The sequence below is a fragment of the Aythya ferina genome, assembly GCF_964211825.1.
Source record: "Aythya ferina genome assembly, chromosome: 26".
In the NCBI taxonomy this organism is placed as follows: Eukaryota; Metazoa; Chordata; class Aves; order Anseriformes; family Anatidae; genus Aythya; species Aythya ferina.
This window is the reverse complement of record NC_140324.1, coordinates 1,576,125-1,597,826: the sequence shown is the minus strand read 5'-3', so window position 1 is coordinate 1,597,826 and position 21,702 is coordinate 1,576,125. Positions and strand designations below refer to the sequence as shown.

Below are 21,702 nucleotides of genomic sequence, written 5' to 3'. Positions count from 1 at the left end.
CGGTAGCACTGGATTTACTGGGGCGGAGTGACCTCTACTGGTTTATAGCTAAAATAATCTCTACATTTTTGCGATCCTTGCAGATAGATGGGGTGATAGGAGGCCTGATCCTTCCCTCCCAGAAAATATTTGCCCGACTGGCAAATACTGCAGTCAGTGGCATTGCCTGTGCCCTCTGGGGAGCAAAGCAATGCTTGGCAGCCTGCCCAGAGCAGGGGCCAACCACAAGCAGTGAACCCCAAGACCTGTATTTTACGGAAACTTTGCCTAACTGCAGATAAGAGATGTGAAGGCCTCAGCATTTGCTTAGTTAAGTACTAGAGGGATGAGTCTGAATCATGTAGCCTGGGGTTGGAGTACACTGTTTACAGAAACCACAGCCTCGGGGGTTGTAAATATTTTTGAAGTAGAGTGGGTTTTATATGCTACCAAATTAACAGCATTTACATAGCACTGGTACCTTGGAGACTGATCGGTACTTATGTTAATAAGACTAATGCAGTGGAAAGGAAGAGTTAAGGAGCTATAGACCCACATTAAAATATATAAGCCCAGAATGTTATAAATCCAGGTATTGGTGAGGGCTTCCCAGTACACCATTCTCAGGCTGCGTCATCACAAAGATTTTGGAGTAATTTGTCTGCTAAATCCTCACTACCCTGTTTTGCTGAAGCTTAAATTCTGCAGAAGGAGGTAAGTCACGCAAGCACTGCGCCCTGGGCAAGCGCATTGGTTGTTGCTTGTGCTGATTTAGCTGACTTATTCAGAAGTGAAATCAGCATTTAATGGCAGATGTTATAAATAGCAGTCTCCTGAGCGACTGCACAGCCCAGGGTCCTGAATCCAGCTATCACCTATACACGGTGTAACTAATCCAGGAAATAAAACGTGGCGTTCGCCATTAGTCAGCCCAGTCAATCTAACTAAAAAATCAGGCTACTGAAGTTACATGATTAACTTCCACCGAGCTTCTGGTTTCTGTCAGCATGAGCGAGAAGCAAAACCCTTTGGATTTTGGAGTCTGAACCTGTGCGGACTGGGCTGCACCACAGGGCCTGATCCCCAAAGGCTCGGAGGGGCTGAGCTCCCCGCAGGATTTGGGCGCGCCGAGGATGCTGCTGCGGGTGCCGCCGAGGCAGTGCCGGTGCTGCCGTGTCCTGGGCACGGCGCAGCCACCTGGGACACGACGCCTGTCCCAAACCAGCTCAGTTCACGTGAAAATGAAACGTTTCTGCTGCGCAGCGGGTGTTCAATGGGGGACTGGGTGGCGATGCTGTGGACGGAGAGGTGCTCCAGGTGCTTCTGCCCACAGCTGGCGGCCACAACTCGCGCGGGGCCTCGCCGTAGGGACAGGGACGAGGGGTGAGCGGTGAGCGGTGAGGGGTGAGGAACCCCCCCAGCAACGCCCCCCCCTTTGCAATTTCGTCCCTCTCGCTTCCCCGTAGCGCAGCCAGCCTCGCCTCAGCCCCCGCCCCGGCCCCGGCTCTGGCTCTCCCCCTCACGTGACGGGCGCGGCGCGGGGCGTGCTGGGAGTTGTAGTCCGCGGCGCCGCTGAGCGCCATGGCGGCGGCGCCCGGCGGGACTCTCCTTCCCAGCGCGCCCCGCGGAGCCCAAGGAGGGCTCGGGGGAGCTGGCCCGGGCCGCGCCTGGAGGGGGGCACGGTGAGAGCCGGGACGGGGAGAGGGGGACAGGGACGGGAGGGGGGGGGTGGGGACGTGAAGGGGGGGCCAGGAGGGGGGCGAGCTGCAGGGGCCGCGTGGGAGGGGAGCGGGTTGGGGCCGGCTGAGGGGGGGCAGCCCCGCGCGGGGCGTTTTTTCCTCTCTGGATTTTGGTTGTCGGGAGCGTTGCCCAGCTCGGGGAGCTCTGGCGGGGGCTGTGGCGCGGGGCGGTGCCTCAGGCGCTCGGCAGGTGCCCGGGGCGCTGTGTCCCGGGGCCGCCCCGCGTTGTGCCCCCCGTGGGTGCTGCCCTCACCTCAGCTCCTGGCAAATCCCCGCGGCCCCCGGGGGCTCCCTCGCTCGGAGCCCGATCCTTCAGCGGGCCTCGTGTGTCTGCCCTGCAGCAGCGCTGCCAGAAGCAGTTTCCCCGCTCCCACTGGTGCTGGGTGGCCTTTGGGGTGAGGTTTGTAGCTGGATTTGTTCCCCCCTATCCCACACGGGGCTGTGGACGCGGGGCTGGCAGCGCTGGAGGGGAGGGGACGTGGTGCCGAGCAGGAGCTGTGGCAGCTGCACGGGGTCTGCCTTTGTGAAGCTGGGCCTTGCAGAGTGACGCTCTGAGAAAAGCCTTTTCTCTTAAAAACCAGGGCAGAGCCCCCCCTTTTTTCTTAAACGCAGCTGGGAAGGGATGGGAACGAGGCACTTGCCTGTCTCAGGATCCCGGTGTTGGTTCCTTCCCTAGCCTGGGGGTCTCTGCAGGGTGCCCTTGCTTTTACATCCTGGCTCTTCTGAGCTGGCTGGGGGCTGCTGGCTTGCAGCATGAGGTGGCTTCAGGAAGCCTGGTGCCAGGTCACAGCCTTGCTCACCGCAGTAAGCCCGAAGCATTTTAAGGAGACACGCATTGTACCTAAGTTTCCTTAGCCTGAACTCCACCTGTGAAGCCTGCTTACTCTGTGGAGTAACCACGTTATGAGGGAGCATCAGCGAGTTCTGGTGCTACTGTTACACAGGGACCCTGCCACTCGCTTTGCTTCAGGTTAAACTCTTGGGTATGGATCTGCGGAGAAGCTCGCGTGTCATCAAATCAGGAAGAAAACAAAGCGGTCCAGAGACTGTCCGACAGCAGGGCTCCATCAGCTGGCAAATATTCCTAGAGAAAGCCTGGGATGCGAGGCACTTCGGGGTTTGTATGGGACACGTGCAGATGGCAGGAGAGGAGCCGGGGTCCTGCAGTGAGTCTGGTCCCGGTGGCTCGCTGCAGCTCACCTGGGGTTGGGGCAAAGCAGGAACCCAGGTCAGCTCTCCCACCGCCCGGCCAGCGCCCTTCTTCTGGCCTCCCCCTTATTTATTTCCCTTATCCCTCTTCTCTCCTTTTAGAGAAAGAAGCAAATAATGGGGAATAAAAAAACCTTTTAGAACCAGTTACTGTAATATAGGCAGAATAAATGTTATGTCAAACCACGGGCTGGAACAGAAATAGACCTGCAGTCAGGTAACGTGCCTCAAACAGGAACCCCGGGGGTTCCTGCGCCACGCTTTCCCTTACCAGAGATGATGATTCCTATTTTGATATCGGGGTGACCTTGGGGTGTGCTTCCTAAAAAACGGGCGCTGCTCGCATACGTGTCTTGGTGTAAAAGGAAAATGCCGCCTGCTGGAGTGACAGCGGGCATTTTTGTCTCTGAAATACAGATGAAGAAAAGCTCCGACGGGCCTTTGAGAGTCATGTGAGCCAGTCTGTAAACTTGGGAGCTATTCATTGACTGTGTATGAGCACAGTGGAAAAAGGAAGTTCACTTCACACCACGGTTTCCTTAGTGTGTTTTTTTTCCTCCCACAAATAGATTTTGTCTGAAGAAATCACTGCAGCAGAGCGCAGGACATTGATTTTTATCTATTTCCAATTAAATTGAAAGCACTCCTGTGAATAGAAAGCTCGTTTGTATGTGCTATCTTCCACAAGAAATTCACGGGCGGTTGGATAATCCTTGTGTATCTGTACCTGTTTATCTGTTTCCTTGTGCGTGGCTCTTGCAACTGGAGCTTGTCTTGAGGATATTGAGGCTGCGCAGTGAAATTTTCCATCTAAGTCAGTCACTGGCCGTCAGAGTCGAGCACTGTCCTCCCTTGGCAAACACAAGACTTCTTCCCTGACTGTGACTCTGAGGCCTGTTATCCCAAGACCCTGCAATCCTGTTTGCAGAAATCCTGCCAAAATTAACTGCTAAGCTGGGGAAATGGGAAAAATGTGACTCGTGTGCAAGCGGATCTCAGCCACGTTGTTGGGTTGGATCTTGAGGTCTGAGTCCATGCCCGGGGAAGGTTTGAGCTTGCTGCCATGGGTGTCCATGGGGGAAAACTCCCTCCTCCCAGGGCAGCAGCACCAGCGATTCCTTTCTCTTCGTGTGTTGGCATAACTGGTGTTTGTCTGTAATTTGCTCTTCCCCCAGAATTTACGGATCTCAGCTGGGAGCAGCTGCAGCTGGGTGGGGTGAAGCCCTAATTGTGCTCCGAACTGTCCTCGTATTTATTTTCTATTCACACATTTAAAAAAAAATAATGAAAAAGGAGGCAAAGCCTTTCTAAATCATTTTCGAAGTTACAAAACGCCTGCCAGACTCTGGATGGTGGCTGTTTGTATTGTGGGAAAGCCCGGAGGCTTCGGCTGCGCTGGGGCCCCATTGTGCAAGCCTCTAGCGAGGGGCTCCCAGCCCGACAGGCTCGTGATTTACGCAGCCTTCCTGTCCCCACGCTGTTGCTTTCTTTAGACTGCACGGGCAGAGAAAAGTGTTTTCCTCGACGTTGACATAACTGAGATAGCGTGTACCTGCAGCCCGTGTGCAGGAGGAGTTGGCGTCCCGTGCAGGTCCTGTTCTGTTTCAGTGCTGCTGTCACCACTGAGGGCTGTGCTACAGTAGGTCAAATAAAGAGGAAACGGATTGCAGCCCCCACAAAATAATTGCACCCATGTGAAATCCACACCCTCTGGAGCACGAACACGGGAGGACAGCACGGAGGTGCGGAGAAGGGGAAGGAGCTGCTGGAAATCCCGAGAGCTCTGGCTCCGGCGCAGCTGTGCTGGCCCCAGTGCCCTTTGCTGTGTTTTTGGAGGGGCGGTTGTTAGTCTGTACTGCCTTTGTTCTTGAGAGTTGTTCACAGACCCCGAAATACCCGTTTGGAGGGTTGTTCTGCCATGTGCCTTGTTGTCAGCCTGGAATTTGCAGGTGTGGGCACACGGTGGTTGTCCTGAAATGAGGAGAAGCGAAGGGGCTGCTCAGTGCAGAGCCATCTGTGGCTTCTGTCTGTGCCATCAGCACTGCCGACATCAGCAAAGTGCCTGGCATGGAGCAAACTTCACAGGATTTGATTTCTGCCATAATCACGGTCGTGTTCAGTGGTGTGGTAACAGGAAGACTAAATCTGCCTCACAATACGGGCGTGCGGAATTATCACGGTAAGGAAGGATGTCAGGCCGCGCGTACCAGCTGATGTGCTGAGCACCAGCAGTTTACTTCCCAGCTAACAGCAATCATCCGGTTGTTTCAGGAGCTGGGACGATCCGCGGGGAGCCGGGAGCCAACAAATCATCTCAGCACCTAAATGAGGCGTTAAGTCTGGTGAGTTGGTACCTGTTTCTCTTCCAGCACGTGCGCTTTGCTGGGTCCCAACCAGACCTGTCTGCCTCAGCTGGAAGGTGCACGTGTCCTGGCAGCGGCCGTCTGTGCAGCCTCAGCCTTTGCCAGGTACCCTCGGAGCACGTTTGTTTGCTGCTGAATAAGACAAGCACCAAAACCGTTGACAGTTTTGTACAGGATGAGTTGCTTCCAGGGGAGCTCCGTACAAACAAGGAGAAGCCAGGAGCCTTTCTGTAAGGTTCCAGCGTGCCAAATTTGTGCAGTCTGTAGTGGTTTGTAGTGGGAACCCTGGGCTTACAGTGGGTCAAGCACTGTGCAGAGATGCTCCTAATTTTAATAGCTTTTTTGGGTGCTGGTTAGTGATATATGCTGGCCTGATTTTTTTTATTTATTTTTTTTTTCCTTTCTCTCTTTTTTGTTTTTTTTTTTCCTTCCATAGATCTCTTGCTGTCTGTCTGAAACTTCGCCAGGGAGCACTTAACAGAAATGGCAGGTAAGGGCACCTCAAACTATGGCAATGGAGAGAGAAAAATGGTTTCAGATAATGTTTTTTAGTATGCCATGATGGCTGCAATTCATTAGTAATTCATTCACATGCACTTTGCTTTCTGAGATCTTAGTGATCCCTAAAGGTCTTTAGCTTCTTCTTTTTTTCTCCCCTGCTCATGTTCCTTTTTGTGTAGGTTTGCTAGCAGAGGTTACTGGTCTAGCATTAAAGACTTAGGTGTGACTTTTTTGAAAGTTTGATGAGGATGGAATTTAATAATAAAACGAGAGCAGTTCCTTCTTTTCAGAGGCTAAACAACTTTCCATAGTGTTCCTAGCTGTGCCGTCAGTTATGATACAGCTTAATTTTACTTGTAGTTAAACTAGTAACAAGATTCCTCCTAACTTTTTTAAAATAAGCCAAAGTCCAGGACTTGCACCCAGCTGCTGTTCATTGGTAATAAGGTTTAGTTTTTGAAAGCATGGATTGTGCTTGCTTATGTAACGTGTTGATCCAAGCCTTGATACGAGTGCTGGAGCACTCCAAGTAACGCAGTCAGACATGAAAGCGGATATTTTCATTTGATTTCTTTGTCTTTTCTTGGGAATAACCCAGAACACTGGAAAACTACACGGGTCTTTGGATAGGAGAAAGCAGTCACCTGGCTTCTTGGAGCTGGGCAGCCACAAAGAGGTGTAATCCCAATACTTCTGTATCAAGCAAACTGGTATGGAAGTACTTTATGAGCTTGAAAATTGTAGCGGCTGGTGCCCAGAAGGCCAGCTGGTTTTTGCCCCATCATTTGGGGCCTTCTGCACTAGAGGCTGACAACAGCTTTATTGTCGGTGAGAGATCTGTACTGAAGGAGGGAGAAAATGGAGCAGAGATGAACCTAGCTCACTAGCTGCATCTCCTGTTGAAGAGGGACAGAACAAAATTTCCACATCCCTCCTAAAAAACATTGTTAAAGAATCCTCTCTTACTGTGGTCAGTTAACCTTGGTCTCGCTGACTTCCCTAGAGAGCTGACTCCTCAGCTTTATGAGCTGCACCCTCTTTGTTTCCCTTGATCCAGCACTGTTAGGTCCTTTTACGGACATCTGAGACAAATTGTCCAGGAGAAAGCCCACGAGGTGTTCATAACTTACCGAAAGTTAGCGCTAAAAAGTCCAAATTCCTATGGACTTTGAAAGCAGCCAGGGGAACTCAGTGCTCCGTGTGATGTGGTTAGCAGTAGGCGTTAACCAGTAACTAATGCCAGCCCGAGACGGCATCTGAATTAATGCAGGATGCGTTTAGAGGTGACGGGTGAGGAGGGGCAGCAGATGTAATGTTTGTTTTCATGAGGAAAGGTCTGAAAAATCAAGCTGGGCTGGTGACTTAAGAGATTCTTCCATACTTAATTGTTATGTACTCACAATGGGTGTTATCCCCACCGTATTTTCTGCATGAACATGTCTTTCCTTTGCGTGAAATAAAGCACTTTCTTTCCTAAAGCATGGCATACAGCTTTAGACGCTTCCCTGCCAACCTTCAAATGAAGTTAAGAAGCTGCTCCTGCAGAACGTCTTCTCACACAGAGATAATGGCAAGAGAAGGGGAACTCTTGTGCTGACAGTTCTTGTTCAGACATTTCCTCTCGTCTTCTGTGCCATTTGGAGGTTTTCCCAGGACATTCTTCATCTCTTCCTCTGGTTGTTTTTAATTCTGTTTACTGGGGCTGAAGTAGACTAGAGACAATTAGTCACAATGCCCTGGAATCAAACTTTAATCAAGACTTGAAGGCAAGAGCAAACATTCCCAAACATGTAGAAACTCGCATCCAGGCACACGTGCATTGCACAGATGTGTCTGTGCATCTGTCTAGAAGCTGACAGCAGCTTAAATACAGAGGATTTAGGCATTTAATTACTTGATTTTTAAAATGTAATTTCTTCCCAAGGTAAGTTCTTCACTGTGTTGCTTTTGTCAGCATTTGCTGATTTATGGTATCTGAATGCAAAGATTTTTTTTTTTTTCTTTTTCCCCCCTCTGGGTCTTAACCTTGCATAAAAACTTGACTTAGAAAGAAAGAAGGGGACATTCATGAATCTCATAAAAGCAAAATCATCCCTGATATCTTGCCTTGCCTCAACTGGATGGCATCTGAGTGCTGAATTCCAGTTAGGGAAGCCTTCTTTACAGTCACGAGCATGTATCTACCACAGGGCCTAAGCCTTGCCCCAGCAAGCCCACCCACTCAAAGCTTGTGTCTGCTTTTGTCTGGAAGACCACCAGTCTTTCCTCCTCCTTGGGTTTTCTGAGGGTTTCTAACTTAAAACCTCTGGGCAGTGTTGCCCCCAGGTGTTGCTGGCCAGCAGCTTAGCTGGCCTCTGCCCGCTTCCTGAGGAGCTTTGTCCCTGAACTTCTTTTAAGGTGTCTTTTGGTTTGTTTATTGATTGTCACGAATCCCGTCGTACTCGGAGGGCTGTCCGGGAAGGTGTGGAGGATGTCACACTTGTTCAGCTGTGCCAGCTCGTTTCTGCATTCAGTTAATCTGTTCTGTGTTCTGTGTTGTAGAAAAGGTGAATAACTTCCCACCGCTCCCCAAGTTTATCCCTCTGAAGCCATGTTTCTACCAGAATTTTGCAGATGAAATACCCATCGATTATCAGGCCCTGGTGAAAAGAATCTACCACGTATGGATCTGTAAGTTGAATAAAAAACCTGCTCTGGAAGATTGTTTATGTGTAATAGAAAAACGTAGAATTTGATCATTTAAAAGCTTTAAGATTTTGGCTGCGATTAAGTGATAAGAAACAATGATTCCTCTTAGAATGCTATAATTTACCTGTATGACCAAATTTCAAGCTGCTGTGCCTTGAATCTTTGTTGCAGAGCTGCTGCTGAAGAAAGGAGAGAGCATCAGTGCTAGAAAAGCCTTATTAGTAAATTCGAGGAAGAGAAGAGCAGACTGTATCTGCTTTTTTTTCTAATGTCAAGTGATATTTCACCCCCCAAAATAGCCCTTTTAAAGTAATTCCTGATTCACCTAGAGTAAGAGGAATAGGAGAATTGAAGGCTAGAAGATTAACATGACCTGTATTGCTCGCTGCCCATCTCCCCACCTTGCTTTGTGAATGCTGCCCCCCAGTTTGTGCCAGCCAGGTTTCCCCTCCCCATCGAAGCAGCGCCTTCCAGCCTTACTCCATCTCTTCCCTTAGCCCCCAGAACGTTCCCAGCCCTGTTCTGAAGGGCGTTGATCCTCTTGGTCACAGCTGGTGATTTGCTGATATTCTGTAGGAGCAGAGCTGCTGGCTCTCTGGGCTGGCGTTGTCTGGCTTAGCGATTCAAAAGCCGGTAATGAAAATTGACCATTCTTCTCCAAGGAATAAAATCGGATGAAAAATGGTGTGGCAGGCCTAGGGAACCACAGGGAATGCTTTGGAAGATTAAAAATCTTTTTGCCTTGCTTATCTTTTTTTCCCAAAATGCTTGTCATCCCATTTACCCTTCTCACTGAAGGAAAGCTTGTTTTCTGCCAGATATGCATTTGGTAGCCTGGCTTTTATTCCAGATGTATAGGATGTGTGTATGAGAGAGATTTGTGTGCATAAATAATAGCATAATCTATCACTCCATTGTTCTTTCGTTATTTAGAGATGCTGAAATGAGCTCTGTAATTTTCTTGCCTGAAGAAACTGCTTGTCCCTTCAGACTAACTGGTTAAATGTTGCATGCTGCAAAGCTGCCTTTGTGTGGGACTCTCCTTAAACAAAGCACCCCTCAGTCAAGTTAATGGAAGGATGGAGAGGTGCCAGCCATTTAGGCAACTGGTCATATGCACGGCTGGGGAGACCTGGAATTTTCACCATGAGTTTTAAATTTCCATCTGCTGCACAGCTTTTGGGGGTGTCTTCCTGACTTCTGGGGACGGGACAGAGAGCAAGAGACATGTACAGAGGGAAGGCAGTAAAGAAGAAAAGGCCAGTATTAAAAATAGAAACACAAAAGTCGTTGCTAGAAGGTTGAACGCTCATTACTTTAATTGGATGTGAACATTTTATTAAGACGGATGGTGGCTTGGGGGAAAACTGTACCAGAGCTCCCACTGCTGGCGAACAAACTCCTGCCTGACACGTAGGGAGAACCAGAAGCTCCTTCCAATGTTGTAGGTGCTCTCGACTTGGTATGTTTTTGGTTTTGTTTTCTCACTCGATAACTTTTGGAAAACAATTGACTTCTGGAAATAATAATTCTGAGAAGTACAGCTAATTGTTACGTAAATGAAATTTAAATAATTAAAACTCTTTCCCCCTTGTAATAAGATACATCCAAACCATTGCATGTAAAGCCTTGTTGTTAGCTACTTAGAAGAGGGAGAACATTTATTTTTTGTAGAAGTGTTTTATTTTAGTTTTCACGTAACTTGTGTGTCAGAATAAGCAGCTGGGTTAGGATGTCTTACAAGATTCTCCTGGCTGTATTGTCGATATTATTTTGTGACCACACAATTTTGTAACTGTTTAGCAGCCCCTGAGATGAGTGAAGGCAGAGAAAAGAGTCACTGGAGGAAGAGGCAAGGCTGGCACCGAGCATCAGAAGACCAAGCCAGAGATGTGCAAGTGTGCTGCAGAGCCACAGCTTGTAGGAAAGAAAGGAATGGGCAGGGCACGTTTGCTTACCGCAGGGGAAGAGAAGCTGAGGGATTTATTTTTGACTTGGTAAATGAGAGTGGGGTCTAAAGCGATCCTACTGTGACCTCGTCCCCAGGCAGTACCAAAGGGTTCTTGGTGTTCGGACTGTCTGCCTTCTCGTTTCTCTTTGTCTGCTAATTGGTTCAGGTTACCCCCAAAAGATTTTATGAATTACCACCTGTTTTCCAAAATCTGAGCTTGTAATTGGGCTAAGCCTGCTAGACCCCGGCAGAGCATGGGAGATGCAGGGACAGCTGCAGGAGTCTGTCAAGTATTGGGGGAAGGCGGGGAGTCCCTGGCAAAGGGACTGAACTCAGCCTACAGAACCCAGGAAGCGTGCAGCCTCACTGCAGCAGTAACATCAAGCTTCAGAGAAAGGGGGTGGCAAAGGCATTTCCTGCACAGTTATTGAGTGCGGCGCTGGTGCCCTCTGGGATCTGTTGTCAACTGTTCTTTTTTATCCAAGTGGCAGGGACAGGGATGTGAAAGGGCCTTTAAGCCACCCTTATGTTCACATGTTCTCAGCCTGATTGGAGTTTGCTTATTCCCTTGCTCAAGGCAGCACTTACAAGCCATGAAGCTGCTTCCAGACTTTCTCAGAGGCCCAGGGAAATGGGGAGAGACCCTGCAGGGCACTCTGCTAGCTCTAATAGCTCCTGAGGCAGCAAGCACAGAGACCAAAGCAATGGGATGCTGAGTGCACGGCAGATTTTTACACCACTCTGCTCTCATCAAGGGGTTATGCTACAAATGGGGGTGGCTCATTGTTCAAAACAGTCCTGGGCTGAGCCTTGTGCTGGTCGCACCAGTTGACACCCAGATATCCATCCTTTGGCAGGCCCCAGAGGAGTTTCCTCACCCTCTGGAAGGGGACGCGTGTCCGTGCTGCCGGCCCCTTGGCTCACAGCAGAAAGCTGCGACCCCCTCGGAGCGGTCGTGTTGTTGGGCAGGAGTTTCCCACCGTGGTGTGGATCCTTCCTATTATAATGCTGGGTGTTTGTTTATTTTTCCTCCGATGTGAAACAGCACGAGTTCACGCTCTTTCCTGTGCTCTCTTTACAGTTTACTGCATCACGCTAGTAGTGAATATAATTGCGTGCCTGGCCTGGTGGATCGGAGGAGGCTCTGGGGTCAATTTTGGCTTGGCCATCCTCTGGCTTATTCTCTTCAGTCCCTGCGGCTACGTCTGCTGGTTCCGACCGGCGTACAAAGCCTTTCGGTAAGTGAGAGCACACGAGGCGGTTTGCTTCCTCTGGGAGAGAGATGTGTTGTTGCTGAGGAGTGCCTCTCTGGAGAGCTGGATAAAGGTGAAGGGTTTGATATCTGAACATCTCATTGTCTTCGGAATTGTTTTCAGTGAAGAATGTGGCGACTTTTAAATAGTAGATGAAGGGCTGAGGGTCACCTGCCTCCTCGGATTGGAGGTGAGTAGCACTGAGTAGTCTGCCACTTCTGTGAGGATGAAATTCATATCTCACCCAAATATCTCAGGCTTAGCAGCACCCTCATAGCAGTATAACATCAGGGTGGATATTGATTTGGTAAAGCTTTGCTGCGGGCTGTTTTGGTGGAAGACTATTAAGTTATCAGGAGCCAAGTACTCTTCTGGATTTTGTCTCTAGACACCTGAGAACTTGGCTGCTTTGCTTTTTATAAAGAAGTGGTTCACTAGTGCGAGTCCTTCTGAAACTCCACAGGTCTTTAAAGCCATCCTGCATTTTTACTTTAATTAATAATTGTTTGCATTTGCTCGTGCTTCTCGTGTATCATGAGGCATTATTCAGACATTAACGCATAAAGCTCGTCAGAGCTGTGAAGGTCCCAAGCATTTTCCAGTCTCGTGTAGGGAGGGGTGGCACAGAGGGGAGGTGACACGCAGTGTGACCACACTGTGGTCATCAGCAGACCCCACACTGGAGTCAGGGATTTGGACTCTGAAGGGGAAGCTCTTTCTGGTTCCCCACTACCAGAATCCTCTGGATTTTGATCATTTACCAGATTCTGTGATGAGTTACTTTAGATAGCAGCAAAAGCAGCTGACAGATACGAGAGTTGGCAAATGGGGTCCTGTCTGTTTAACACATGCTAGGTTAGTTCCTTAAATGCTCTTCTGAATTTACACTTCGTGTACTAACAACACAGGGCAGCTAATGCACCCGAGGTGCTTAAATATCAGTGACTACATGGGGGAGTACAGGGAGGATTATTTCTGACTGAAAGGGAAGGCCACTGCGTTGGATTCATCTGAAAGTTTTAAAAGATGTGGAAATACCAGCTCTGAACTCTTGCCCTCTGGGTCTGGGGTTTTGTCCCCATCTCTAGTTCAGAAGCCCGAGAGCCTCCAAGTGCCGACTGGAGCTCTGTTCAAAGAGCATTTTCCGTTCTGAAGTCTGGGAAAAATTACTCTTCTTCATTGACCTCCTCTGGGCTTACAAGGACCGTTTCTAATTATTTCTTTAATGTTGTTTGTATGTGTTTATGCAACTGAATACGGAAAGGTCCCTGAGGTTACTCTGTATAAAGACTTCCACAGTTTAAAAAAAGAATAAGCCCTAGAGACAGACTGGCAAGCCCAGAGATCGTCAACTTTGATGTCCGTCGTAGAAGAGGCTTGAAAAACACTGCAGTGGGGCAGCGCGGGTAGTTTTGGGGCTGCAGGTAGTCCTGGTTCTGGAAAGCCAGGTCAGGTCCGCTCGCTGTGGCGTTTGGGAAGATGCAGCCCTTCCACACTGGCATCGTGTGCTGTGAGGATGCTTTCGTAAAACCTTCGTCATACAGCTGCATCCAAAATTAAATTAGCTGCAGAGCTTTGGCGCTAGGGCAAAGCTGTTGCAAATCTGCACCAGAAAGCTGGATCAGAAATCACCTTTTCTGTGTATCCTCACTAATTCCCAGAGATCCTTTCAAGTGAAGACTCCTCCAGCCCTTTCAGGTCTTAGTTGCAAGAATCTGTTTGAAGGCTCAGCCTGGAGCCTAATCCTTTGTTAATTGGATTATGACAGGCACTACTGTGAACAGTCCATGTTTGAAGTATTTCTTCCACATTGCTGTACTCTGAGGTGCTGCTGTTTGAAAGGTAGGATCACGAGGATTCTCAGGGATGGTTTCATTCTCTCACAGCATCTCTCTAGCCATCTCTTTGGGAGATGGAAGATAATGTTATCAGCACGTGAGGAGCAGCTGGGCTCTGGCTGGAGGTTTTCCCACTTGTGTCAGAGTAGGCAGGGTTCGTGGCTTTGACTTGGCCGGAGCCTGTTGTCCTGCCTCCCTCAGCTTTTGACATTATGGGCTAGAACTATGGAGACCATTACAATACATGTACTTCCAGTGTTTGAGCAGAGGCTGGGAATGACTGAAGCTCTTTTGTAAAGTCCCTACTGCACCAAATTGCTGCTTTAGCTCCTGAAATGTTTTTGTAAACCTGTTCTGTAGATCATGGGCCCTTTGGGTTCCTGAGAGAGTGGGAATAACTCATATCATAAAAAATGATAGGTCAGCTGGCTTGGAGGGTTTCAGAGCTGTGCCTGGGCTTACAGTGGAAGGCAGGCTCATCGACACAGCTGATTTAATAGGACAAAGATGTCCTGTGGCAGAACAGCGCTGTGCCCCAGTGCGCCCAGAATGGAGAGACCACGAACAGATCTGGGACCATTTTCCTATTTGGGATTATACTCACACTGCCTATTTCACCTGCATAAATTAAAAGGACCTCACGTAGTCAGAACCCTGTCAGTGTACACGTTCTGAAGATGTGGAGTCTGTGCAGATGCCAAAGCACACTTCTGTGTTTTCCCTAAGCAGCGTACCACCCTCTTCTCTTGCGGCTATTTTTCCTCCTGTTCTGTCCCAGTGCTGGGTTATTAACTGTAGGCGTGCAAGCTTCATGACAAGCAGGCACTGAGACTTTCCCAGCTGGGCTCTCGTGCTCAGGGGTCACTTTTAGCGTATGGGCAAACTGCCTCTGGTGTCTGGGCTCTCTTGTGCCTGCTTGCTGGTGGCCAAGCTGCGCAGGTATCCGGTAGCACTGACTTCAGACATTCGGTCAGAGAAATGATTTGGGCACTCTGTGTTCTGCAGGAGACTGCCTTTCCTCGTGTGTCATCATATATGTAATTACCTCGGTAGAGCAATTGCAGGAGCCAGGCTTATTGGAAGAGATTAGGCACTGATGATTCATGGATCTGTACGCTTTCACTGCCAGGGAAAGAGGAGTTGTCCTCAAAGTTCATAGCTGTTGAGGGACCTTTTCTGATATAGCACACTTGAGCGTGTGCGTGTGATGGGGTCAAACGTTAACAAGAAGCAATGCAGGGTGCCAGTGTCCCCCTAACTGCCTCTTTCTCCTTCCTTCGCAGGTCAGACAGCTCGTTTAATTTTATGGCTTTTTTCTTCATCTTCGGTGCACAGTTTGTTCTCACGGTCCTGCAGGCGATCGGTTTCTCTGGATGGGGAGCTTGGTAAGCAGGACACGCCTGGAGCCTTACAGCTGAGCCCTCAGCTCCAGTGCCTGAGAGTTTCAGCCTACGGGCTGTTTCCCTGAGCATTAGAGGAGCTGGTGGGAGTCTGTACAGGGTGGGGTGGAAGAAGCTTTCTGATTTCCTCTGTGGCATAATTATATCTGCTCTTGGAGTACACAATTCTGTCTATTCCCATTGCTGGCTATCGCAAAAGTTCCTGTATTGGCAGAAGTCGGATATCTTCACCTGCCTGTTTTTTTTGTTTTTTTTAGCACCTTCCTGTAAAGTCCTTCCTTTCTGCTGTTTAACCAGAGAGTTTCAAGATTGATCTGATCCTCTCTTAGCATTGCCCTCAAAGTATTTGCAGCACATGTTGAACAGTGCATGATGACTCACTGTTGGCCTATAGAGCAAGTATTGTGAGAGCTGTCCTAAAATAAATGGAAGCATTTTAGTGTCTGTCCCTGGTTATGTTATAATTATTTGGCATTTTAACTTTCTGTCTCTGGAGACTTGAGAGCAATTCCTGCTGAAGCTGCAAATAATAGAAAGTCCTAGACTCTGCACAGCATTTAGTTTTAACTGCTGATGCTCTCAAGTTGCCCTGTCTGGTTGTTGCCATCAAAGGGAATAGAGATGCATTACAGATGGGAGGACCCTGATGTTCCATGTTTCCAGGTCTGTTCTCTGGTTGCACAACCTCTGCACTGTCAAAAGCATCCTGGGAATAAATCTTCTCTCCCTGAAACCTCACTGTGCAGCTGGCTGTCCCCTAAAGGTCTGAGACTGGATTAGCAAGGGATGCTGGCAAGTCAGACTTGAGATCTAGAGGAAATACCTGTCTGAGCTGCATTTAGTTCTGACCATCCTCTTCACTTTTTTTTCTTTTCTTCGATTTCAGGAGCTTTAAGGCTGCCTTGTAACTTCTGTGTGTGCGTAAACCATCTTTCTGGTAACAATTGTGCTTAAAAAAGAGAGCAGTAATGATACTGTTTCTTTGTTTCTTGCAGCGGGTGGTTGGCAGCAATTACTTTCTTTAGCACCAACGTTGCATCTGCTGTGTTCATGCTGTTTCCTGCCATTATGTTTACAATGTCAGCGGTCACAATGCTCATCTGCATTTTAAGGGTAGGTGCTTTAGGTGTCTCTCTGACTTGGAATATCTGTGTTTCGTGTTGCAGTAACGTGAACAGACAGCCACTGTGAACCATCACTGCCTCTATAGGTTTTGTAGTGTAGCCGGTGTATCTCAGACTATTTAGAGGACTGATGCAGATAATGCAGGACAGCTTGAGCTGGATGCGTTCACCATTCCGTGTTCCTTTATGTCACTTAAGCCAAGGGACTGTAAAGGTGAAGCATCTCAAGACGTCCGCAGCAGGGACAGGGTGGCAGGATGGCAAGTGGTCCTCGGTTGTCTGCAGAACACTGGATTTGGATATAAGACCTTCTGGAAAGCTTCAGAAGACTGATGGCATGGGATGACAGAAGATAGAAGGGAAAGAGGACAGGCAATTAGCCCAACAAAACCCTGTCTCAGAGTAGTTGCCATCATGGAGATTGCCACAGGTTCATGGCAGCGTTTTGCCCCCTGTCACTGCCCTGTGCCATCAGGCATTGCCTGGTGGTGTGACATTTAAACCAGGTCTTTTGTGCCCCTGGATTCCTGGTGTAGGTTTTTTCATGTGCCGCAGCTGAGTCCTTCAGCCTCAGCCCCACTGAAGCAGCAGTGACAGTTTTATGGGGTTTTCAGCCCACTAACCTGGGCTAGCTGCCTTGCTGCATGGACTGGTGCTGTGGGATCCCCAGCCTAAATCCCAGGTGTATGGCTAAGACAAGTTCAAGCCTTGCATTGATACTATCTATTTGCACCTCTTTTCATTATGTGATTATATTTTTTTGTGCTTTTTTTTTTTTTCCCTTGGAAAAACAGCTGTTTGCAGAGAGAGAGAAACAAACGCAGTACCAAATGACGATAGGACTTCTCAGGAAGAGGCGTAGGTACCCACTGCTGATTTTTCCTCTTGTTTTACTCCGTTAGGTTCACAAGATCTACCGAGGGGCTGGTGGAAGCTTTCAGAAAGCTCAGGACGAGTGGAACAGCGGTGCATGGAGGAACCCCCCCAGCAGGGAGGCCCAGTACAGCAATTTTTCCGGGAACAGCCTGCCGGAGTATCCCACAGTGCCCAACTATCCCCCGGGAAACCAATGGCCTTAAGCAGCAACAGCTGCAAATTGCCTGGATTCTCTTCTTTTTTGGTCCTTTTATTATTGTTATTTGAAAAGATCATTTGCATTCCCCTACACGTACCCCAGTCTTCATGGGGACTTTCTTGTTTTTTTGTCTCCTCATCACTGCAGAAGATGTGTGCTGTCAGCCCACGCCACCTCAGGAGCTCTGCACGGCCTTATCAGAAGGATAGTTTTTGTTTGTTTCTGTTGTTACCAGTATTTGCCTTGTTGCAGACTGAGGAACCAACCGTTCACTGCCCTTGCTTAAGGACTGCTCTCATGACCATATGTGCAGAAGGCTGGCTTCCCGGTGACGGTGAACACTACCAGAACTGCTCCTTCTCCTGCCTCCCTGCTTAGTTTTCATCACATGCACAGCACACCGCCAAATCGTCTGTAGTTGTAACAAACACAATCAGAGCATTAGTAGCAACCGGTGTTTGCTCTCCCGGATGAATGATCTGGAATTCTTCACTCTAAGGGAAATGCAACACCTGAATTATCTGGTACTAGTGATATTGAAGGTATTTGTAAAATCTACAGCTTCATTTGCTTGCGCTCTCTGGTGAAGAATCCTTTAGATAACAGCGCTTGCTGCGGGTGAGTGCTGTTGAGATACTAAGTCCACAAGAGTCCTCATTTGCCTGGCTATAGAACTATTGTTATAATAGAAGTCTTGCTTTCCCTGCCTCCAAAAGTTTTTGCTAGATCCGTGTGCTGCAGAGATGCAAATTCATCTCATTTTGTTACTGATTGCTCACTAAAAGCCTGATTCAAAGCCCACTGGAAACTATTGAAAAGCTGACTGCTGTTGGGCTTTGGACCTGGCTGCCTGGGTGACGTTCACCCCTTTCCAGGCAGGCAGCGCAAGATCTCTGTGCCATCTAAATTCCAGGTACGTGGCGTCAGGATTTTTGTGCTGACCCAATACATGCCGTACTGGACACGCCTTGTCCTGTTGGGACACCTTTTTTTTTCTGGGCTCCTGGCCAGTAGCTGGGTGCCAGCTAACTATTGATCTCAGTGCTGGGGCCCCAGCGTGGTTTGGGAGTAATTCCATTACAACTGATAAATTGAATTCTGCCTTCTACCGACGCAGTTAAAATCCAACCGCTCTGCAGTGAGTTGTCTCAGAAAGCTCGTTAGTCCTCGTAGCTGACGCTAGCTGTGCAGAGCTGGTACGTGGCTGCGTCGCCAGCAGTGATTTCCTTCCCTGTATGAGCAGGGGGAGAGAGGTTCTTGCCTTTCCCCAGGAATCAGCTGAAGAGAGGATAAAGCTGTTGGGAGGGTTTGTTTCCCCTGAGAGCTAGCATTAGTCTCATCGCTCATCTTCATCTCATGCATGTACATCAGGACTCCTGGAGCCTGAGCCATCCAATTCCCCTGTGTCCTAAAACGATCCAAGCAGCAAAGGCTGCAGTCTTTTCCTTTCCTTCAACAGCCTGCTATGAACTTTCTCAAACCTGTTAGAACTGGGAGGTCGGTTCCCAATATTTTAATAGGGAGTTGAGTGTTCGATGTTTGCAGCTCTGGGAATTTCAACGGACAGCGAAGGGCAGAGTGCTCCAGTTTGGAGACTTGAGAGGTGTGGGGCACCCTGAGAGTCAGGCCCAGAGCCTGGCCAGTTGTAGGAAGTGACGCCAGAGGTGTTACACTGGAAGTGGAGTCACTCCATGTCCACACTAAATAACTGGAAAGCAAAATTGGCTCCTGGAAAGGGGCAGGGAGGTTGTCCTTGCTAGGTGGAACTGATTTGCAAGTGATCTTTTGAAAACTGTCTCTACATGTGCCTTATCTAATAAAATGTTAGTTCATGAAGGAGAACTTTTCCTTCCCCATCCCCCAGGCAAAACTTCCCATTCACTCTATTAACTTTTCCCGTGTCATACTGTAAATACTAAGTGAAGTACAGCTTGGAGTCTGCATGACACCTTTGTTACTAGGGCCAAAGCAAAAGCAAACATTAATGGGAGGTCAGAGCCTCCTCGAACTTCAGTTTACAAGCAGCACTGACCCCCTGCTGCAGAGCCAGCCTTTTGCTGGCTCTGGCTCATGCTCCAAACACAAGGTTGTTTTTTTCTTGTGAGTGTGCAATGTGCTTGTAAGTACAAATGCTTGATGCCTTCATTAATAGAATACGACTCGGTCGTGCTGTCAAGCTTTTAGGTGCCTTTGTCTTGTGTCAAGTGAAATTTTAAGTGTTCTTTGTCGCTTGCCATCAGAGAGTGATAAAAGAACTTCCTGTCGAAGAACTCCCTGGAAATACGATTTCACTGCAGGGGAGCAAGGTGAGGTGAATGGGGCCGCACTCGAGGGTGGCCATGCTGGGGGCCCAGACATGGGGTGCCCGTGCAACGCGCTCCTCTGGCTCTGACCCCTGCCATCCTCAGCCTTTTGCCAAATTTTTTTCAGCAGTAGTTGTAGTCTTTTTTTTTTTTTTTTTTTTTTTTTTTTTTTTTTTTTTTAGTGTTTCAGCTTGAAGATTTCAATTGAACCAAGAGGAGAAGCGTTGCCAGGGGACTCTTGAGTCCAGCTTCTCTTTCTCCCCTTGGATAACCCAGGGGTCTCTTTTAAAGCACCCATCCTCACATCTCCAACCTTCTTGATGCAGTGAGGGGTGTGTACTTAGGAGCCTGCAAACCAAAATGGTTGGAGGCAGACACCAATGTCATGATCCATTAGCAAACACTGCCTGAGATTTCTAAAGAGCTTAAATGAAACCTCCCAGGACGGGAGCTGCCATCTCCAAGCACATCGCCCCCCTCCATCCTCTTAGATGCCAGAAACCGTAATTCCAGAAAGTTGACTCAACACACTGCCTGAACTGCTGTGGCTTTTTTTTTTTTTTTCCGACTCCTCTGTATGTTTTTTAATGTTTACATTAGATTTCTAAGACTCTTTAACACCATTAACCTGGACCTGGCTCCTGGTTTCATTCGGCATCATGCGGCATGTACGTGTGTGATGTTTCGTGTCACTTGTGGGGCTCTGGTTTTTGTTTGTGTTTTTCTTCTGATCACAAGACAATAAATGCTCATCCTGTGCTTGATGAGAAGAACTGGCTGCATTAGAGAAGTGTGTCTGTTCCTAGGTAACCAGAGTTATCTGGCAGAGGGAAATGGCGAAATCTCTGTTTTCTTCCAGTCTCCCACCACTTTTTTTTTCCCCTTAAAAGAACAGCACGTTTATGGATGAGGCTTACCCTCGTGCTTGGGACCACCACAAGAGTTGGCGTGCTGTAGTTTGTGTTCTTGCAGATGCCTGACAAGCATTTTACACCGAGTTTACCGTTATTCTCATTTCCTAGCTATGGAGAAGTGCAGGTGATGGGGTGCGCCGGGGTTGAACCCTCCTTCCTGGCCTCTCCTTAGCAGCACACGTTCACGTTGGCCTTTTGCAGTGCTGGCCTCTGCCTTGTCTGGTTTGCTGCCTGGAAAGATCCCGTCATCCCTGGGGCAAACAGGCTGTCTGACAGCAAAGGTGAGTTGCATCGCTCTATTTAGTGTGCAGCTGGATTTACTGCCCCAAATTGTGCTATCCTGGCTTCATACCCCAGCTCTGCTCCATAGCGGATTTGTAACCCTAGGAGAGTTGTTTTCATCTCAGCTGCTTGATCACGTATCTGCTAATCTCAATGTTTTCTTCATCTCCAAAGCCTTGTACCCCCTCTGCAGCCATTAGTATCTCACCTTCGCTGGCAGGAGACGGTGTAGTCCTCATGTTCACAAAAATGTAACAGCAGCACCTTTTCCCAGAGCTGTTTTGCTCCAAGCATGCACGGGACGGGCAGGCATCACCTCCTGCAAATACCACCTGCTCTGCCCACAGCCAGGCTGTGCTGGGCTCTCAGAAAGTTGATGGCAGCTTTGTTGTATTGGCCTGAGCATGATTCAGCAAGGCAGCAGGGGCAGATGGAAAGCCCCAGGCACTGGTTTAGGTATTAAATAGCTTTTGGGGGGCTGCTGGTTGTCTGCACCCTGAATGTCCGCCTCTCCACTCCTGGATGTGTTATGGAAGTGTTAAATCAGGGATTTCCAACAGCTGCTTGCTGCTGTGTCCATCACATGGTGCGTATGAGGATGAAACAGCTCTTACTCAGATTCTTGCTCCAAGCCCTCAAAATCTTTGCAGGAGGTGCAGATTTGACCTCCTGCTGCTGCCACGAGTGGGGCAGGTCCCTGGTGCTTGGGTTTTCCTCTGCCGCACATCTTGGACGAGAGCTGGAGCTCAGGGGCTTGGCAGGAGCAGGGGGCCAGGTTCAGTGGGGATGGGGCAGTGGCTGCACCACTGAGCTTGGGTGCACAAAAAGAGCTCCCCAAATGTCCCACAGACCCCTGCATTGGGGTGGGGGCTCTTCCCTTTGCACTCCTGCTCCTCCAGCTGGAGCCCTGTGGTTGTCTGGGATGGGATGCTGTGAATGGCCTAGGTCTTTTTTTTTTTTTTTTTTTTTTTGGCTGATTCTTAATGGATTTCTATCACTTTGGTGCCATTTCCTGGACCCTGAATGCAAATGCTTCGGGAGAAACACTACATCGCCTGCTCCGAGCAGCTTTTTCCTCTGTAT

At 48.8% G+C, this 21,702-nt stretch overlaps 1 protein-coding gene across 2 annotated transcripts; it reads left to right on the top strand.

Moving 5' to 3' along the window:
* Positions 1 to 1,554: 1,554 nt before the first annotated feature.
* SCAMP4 (secretory carrier membrane protein 4) lies at positions 1,555 to 20,201 on the top strand. Of its 2 annotated transcripts, none has more exons than XM_084498556.1 (8): positions 1,555 to 1,661; positions 5,199 to 5,269; positions 5,727 to 5,780; positions 8,333 to 8,461; positions 11,512 to 11,668; positions 14,805 to 14,906; positions 15,917 to 16,034; positions 16,948 to 20,201. In XM_084498556.1, exons 3-8 carry the CDS (start codon positions 5,774 to 5,776, stop codon positions 17,122 to 17,124), a joined length of 690 nt encoding a protein of 229 aa, XP_084354682.1. In that variant the 5' UTR covers positions 1,555 to 1,661; positions 5,199 to 5,269; positions 5,727 to 5,773; the 3' UTR covers positions 17,125 to 20,201. The 2 variants fall into 2 exon arrangements, with proteins under 2 accessions (XP_084354682.1, XP_084354683.1); XM_084498557.1 differs by lacking the exon at positions 1,555 to 1,661 and adding an exon at positions 1,983 to 5,106.
* The last annotated feature ends 1,501 nt before the right edge of the window (positions 20,202 to 21,702 follow it).

What these genes read in the sequence shown, in the direction of transcription:
- SCAMP4 (XM_084498556.1), top strand. An exon ending in AATCTACCACGTATGGATCT is followed by an intron (nt 8,462 to 11,511) that starts GTAAGTTGAATA and finishes CTCTCTTTACAG; the next exon opens with TTTACTGCATCACGCTAGTA. An exon ending in CCGGCGTACAAAGCCTTTCG is followed by an intron (nt 11,669 to 14,804) that starts GTAAGTGAGAGC and finishes CTTCCTTCGCAG; the next exon opens with GTCAGACAGCTCGTTTAATT.